Source organism: Cicer arietinum, chromosome 5, assembly GCF_000331145.2.
Source record: "Cicer arietinum cultivar CDC Frontier isolate Library 1 chromosome 5, Cicar.CDCFrontier_v2.0, whole genome shotgun sequence".
Lineage (NCBI taxonomy): Eukaryota > Viridiplantae > Streptophyta > Magnoliopsida > Fabales > Fabaceae > Cicer > Cicer arietinum.
This window is the reverse complement of record NC_021164.2, coordinates 57,718,610-57,724,084: the sequence shown is the minus strand read 5'-3', so window position 1 is coordinate 57,724,084 and position 5,475 is coordinate 57,718,610. Positions and strand designations below refer to the sequence as shown.

At 26.5% G+C, this 5,475-nt stretch overlaps 1 protein-coding gene across 1 annotated transcript; it reads left to right on the top strand.

The window, feature by feature from the left end:
* Nucleotides 1–3,121: 3,121 nt before the first annotated feature.
* CA-EXPA2 (alpha-expansin 2) lies at nt 3,122–5,475 on the top strand. The gene is made up of 3 exons (NM_001279041.1): nt 3,122–3,316; nt 3,835–4,147; nt 4,971–5,475. The coding sequence occupies exons 1-3, from the start codon at nt 3,151–3,153 to the stop codon at nt 5,272–5,274; spliced, it is 783 nt and encodes a 260-aa protein (NP_001265970.1). The 5' UTR covers nt 3,122–3,150; the 3' UTR covers nt 5,275–5,475.

Here is a 5,475-nt window from a genome sequence, read left to right as displayed (position 1 = left end):
TGAAAAAATATGAAATGACTCAAATAATATTTTATTTTTGGATTAACCTTAAAAAATGGTCTTTTTGAGCTGATTTTGAAAAACAAAAGCAATATGTCAACCATAATTACGAAAGAAAAGAAAATCTTATTTGTTAAAAATACCAAGAAAATGTGTTGTGCTTTAGTCATTAATCAAAACTAGAACCGTCAATCTAGTATATTTGTCGGTTCAACGCCGCTCATGACTATCGTCTACCAACCAAGACCAATATCGATTATGACTACACCCTCATGTTTGAAGACTGAACTCGACCAAGTTTTATATGTGGTGATGTTGTTATATATTATAATTTTATTTTATTGTGTCGTAAGTGATTGAGAGTGTTTTGTGTTTTATTTTTTATATTTTTAATTTGTATAATTAAAATAAAAATATCGAGAATAAATCGGCTCATCTAGGCCATTGGCTCATATAGCAAAAAATGGACGAATCCGTCGTGATAAAACATGGTCCCATAATAAAGCAGGTCGAACCGAACTAGCTCATTCATGTGGGTGGACTCTTCGGGTTAGGCTGAACTGATCCATTTGACAACTCTACTTATAGGTAATAGTTCTTAAACTAATTGATGTGTTTGATAAAATTAGTGATTCAATTAGCTTAAAATATAAAATGACATAAAATGACATTCTTAATTAAATTTTTGACTTAATTGCAGTTTTGGTCTCTTATTTTAGCTGAATCACGAAAATAGTCCTCCCAATTTATTTCTCCTCAGTTTTGGTCCAAAACTTGATGAAGCATCATTTTTATGCGCTAATTTAAGTCACACAATGTCTCAAGATCTTGTAGTGCAATAATTTTACCTGAGATCTATGTTCATAAATGGCGTGATTTAACTTAAAAAATGACATTTTATTAAATTTTGAATCAAAATTCTGTTTGAGGACCAAAATTGGGAAGAAATAAAATGGGAGGACTATTTTCGTAATTTAGCAAAAATAGGGGGACCAAAACTGCAATTAAACCTAATTTTTTTTTATCAATTAATTTTTTTTATTAATTTAAAATTTGTTAATCTGATATATTTTAATTTATTTATTTTACATTAAAATAATAAATAAATAATTTTAAATTATTTACTTTAAATTATTATTTAAAATTTAAACTTATATAAATTATTTATAAACAAATTATTATTTAAAAAAAAAATTATTTACTTTAATTAAATACATATTTTTAAAAATAAAAAAGGATTTTAATTACAATAGTAAAAATAAAAATAAAACTAAAAATAAAAAATTATAAATTCAAAAACTACTTAAATTAATTTATCCAAAAATACTATAAATTATAAACTATAAATTCATAAATTACTATTACTAAAAAAGATTAAAATTTATAAATTATAAACTCATTTTTATTTTGACACCATCAAATCGTCTCTTAAATTTTAAAAAAGTATTAAGATCTTTAAATACAATAGTCCTTTACTCCTTACGACCATTACATCATCCAGTAGTTGTGGTAAAAGATGAATCCTTTAATTTCCGCATGATGTTCTACCAAAAAATACTACTTACCACATTAATGCAATGAAGTAATTAATTAGCATTCTTTAATATTTTAACTCACACACGAGGGTTACTTTTGTAATCATGTGAACCACTGCCCCATGCAGAGCTTGTCCAACTATAACCAAAGCTGTTTCTTCTTAAACTATCAACCTAACACTTAAATTACATTTATTAAGAACCGAATAAATTAATAATCATGTCCTTTCTACTCATATTATCAACGTGGCACATTCTCAAACACATAGAAGATCCTATTCCTCCCCCCCACTCGACTATTGAGTATATTTGAAAAGGGGAGCTGCATCATAAAAATGTCTCTAAGAACTTCTTATAGAGAGATACTCCTCCATGTGCTAAGAGATGTGGTGTTTATCATCTCCTTAAGACCCTACACGTTTTCACTTCAAATTCCAATTTATGACCAAAAATAATTTATGAATTTTTTTTAATTTTTAAAAATGAATTTATTTTAATTCTCTTAAAAAAAAGATAAATGTCATGTAAATATAACTCTTACAATAGTTATAGAAATATTTAGATTTAATTGTAATTTTAGTTCCTTTATTTTTATCAATTTATGAAATTGATATATCTATTTTAAATATCGATAATTTTGATCGCTTTTTCAAATTTTTAAAATGAAAAATAACGATTTGACGCAAATAATGTGATATACAATTCTATGATATAAAATCATCTAAATGCATTAATGATTTATATGTCATTAATTAAATTACAAATACGAAAAAAAATTGAAGTTGAAAATTAAATTTTTACGGTGTTTTATTTTTATTTTATAAGTGTTAATCAATCTACATCATCGTGTCGTATGACATGTTATTTAAAATATGTCCGTCGCTATTTTTTAATAAAAAAAATAAAAAAAATTAAAATTATCAATTTTTAAAATAAGAAATAAATTTCATAAATTAGTAATAATAAAGAATTAAAACTGGAATTAAATCAAATATTTAATATATTAGAACATAAGTTCAATGAACACTCCACTTATTTTATATTAATATGTGTAAATTTTACTATTAAATTTTTTAACACAAAACAAAAAAAAAAAACTTATAAAGTGAATCATTATAACGAATAAACAAAAAAATGTTAGGTTAGACTGATGCATTTTTTAAATTTAAAAACTATTGTTATTAATTTTGATTATTTAATTATTGGAGCTCTTAACACCAAGCACTAGCCAATCATATACCTAAGCTCTTATCCAATTAATTATCCATATAACAAAGTGGAAAAATTTGAAAAAAAAATTTATTAATTAAACTATGGCAGCTATCAAATGATATTGATGTTGGTCTATAAAGTTGGGAAGAAAGATAGTTCTATGTGTAGTGGTATGCCCCACAAAATTAGCGGTTGGGAACCCAATTAGAACAAACGCATGTGCAATTGATTTGTCACTTGTTATGTGACTTTTAGGAAAGAAAATAAAAAGCATGAATATGTGCATGTTGATAACAAAATGTTGCTTATAAATAGAGGTCCCCTTTAAGCTTATGACATCACAACAAATCAAACTAAGTGCAACTTCCCCTGTTTTCTCCTCTGTTTCATTTTTTTAATCATAATGGCTCAAAAGCTTAGAATGGCACACCAAGAATTTTCCATTGTTCTAAAGGGTCTAATTTTTTTATTTTTTAACATGAATATGCAAAGTGCTATAGCTGATTATGGTGGTTGGGAGGGTGCTCATGCCACTTTCTATGGTGGGGGTGATGCTTCTGGCACAATGGGTGAGTTTAATAAATTAATTTAGCTTTTTTATTTCTTTATTTTATATATTTAGTCTTTTGTTCCTTTTTAATGTTTCATTCTATATTTTATTTTAATGAACTTTACACTAAAAGTTATAGGATTTGTGATGGTTATGCAATTAGCTTGCTTAGTTTTTTTTATGTGTTACACATTTATAATTTTGAAAATTGTCACTTATAAACTTTTCCAATTAGCAATGTTATTTTGTTGTCTTAAGGATTTTATACCTACCTTTGATTTGAGAAAATGTTCTTAGTTTGTTTCTTTAATAACTATTTTTATATTTAAATACAAAATTTACACATTATTTTCAATTTGTATGACTAAAACATCACTTAAAGAATTCAAGTTGAACAAAGTCAACAATAGTACACTACTATTTTTATCTTTGTCAAGAAAATATATTATTTATTACTTTATTTATTTTAGAAAATGTGATTCTTGATAATTAAGATGTTGAGGTTTATTAATATTGATTTGTTTTATATATATGTAGGTGGAGCATGTGGATATGGTAATTTGTATAGCCAAGGATATGGAACCAACACAGCAGCACTAAGCACTGCTTTATTCAACAATGGTTTAAGTTGTGGATCTTGCTATGAAATGAGATGCAATGATGATCCAAGATGGTGCAAACCTGGCTCTATTATTGTTACTGCCACAAATTTTTGTCCACCAAATCCATCTTTGGCTAATAATAATGGTGGTTGGTGTAACCCTCCTTTGCAACATTTTGATATGGCTGAACCTGCCTTCCTTCAAATTGCTGAATATAGGGCTGGAATTGTGCCTGTGTCCTTTAGAAGGTTAGTGAATATATAAATTTGGCAATTATGTCTCAAACTTAAAAGATTTTAATTTTCATATAATGTAAATTTTTTTACATTATTGACAGATTATAATATTTGTTTGCGTAATTTTTTAAATAATTTTAGTTAAAGTGAAATATTTTTAATAATTTAACTATTATGATTAATTTATTGAGAGTATAAAAACTATTTATTCTAGCCGTGGTGTATATAAATTAAATACCAAACTTAAAACTACAATTAATTGTGTTGTTGATATAGAACTATACCTTACTTCCACCTAATTTATAAAGTGAAGATATTAAATGTTGAAAACTAATTTCACCCTTATTGGAAACGTGTTATAAAGATTAAACACTTATTCTCTTTGTAGAACTTGGTATGGTCTTTTCACAACCATTGGAAAATTAGGATAGTTTCTATAGAACATTTATTTTCATCTTTCATGTCAAATATTTGTTGAGTAAAAAGATAGGATAATAATATTTATAGAAATATTATATAGGTCTGACACGTCGCATTAGTTTTCAAGTCTTTGATATTGAAGAGAATTGTAATTACATTAAATCTCGATTGTAATTGTGGAGACATAAAACACTTTGTTGTAATAAAAATAAAGATTAAAATAAGAATATTTTAAACTTGATGTAGTGATATGTGCTAAAATATAAATATAATATTTTAGGCCGATTCCAAACATAAAAACCAGCCTCAAATTGCATATATACTATGTAAAAAATAAATTATTAATTGTTGATGTGTCTAAGAAGTAATGATTTTGAATTTTTGTTTAACTTTGATTTGGTGATGATGATAACAGAGTGCCATGTATGAAAAAAGGAGGAATAAGGTTCACAATCAATGGACACTCTTACTTCAACCTAGTTTTGGTCACTAATGTTGGTGGTGCTGGAGATGTTCATTCAGTTTCCATAAAAGGTTCAAGAACTGGGTGGCAATCCATGTCAAGAAATTGGGGCCAAAATTGGCAAAGCAATTCTTACCTTAATGGTCAACCCCTTTCATTTCAAGTCACCACAAGTGATGGTAGAACTATGACAAGTTACAATGTGGCACCATCCAATTGGCAATTTGGTCAAACATTTCAAGGAGCTCAATTTTAGAGTTTGGTTGGTGAAAAATGTTTGTATACTTATAAAGTTCATTATTCATCCCTAAAAAAGTTTCATAATGTAATTTAATGTGATTTTGAAAGACCGGTGTTTTATTTTATTGGTCTCTAAAGTAGCTGAGGTGGTTATGTAGCACCCGCTGGTCACTTCTATATATATATATATATAATATACATGGAGAGTTTATGTTTA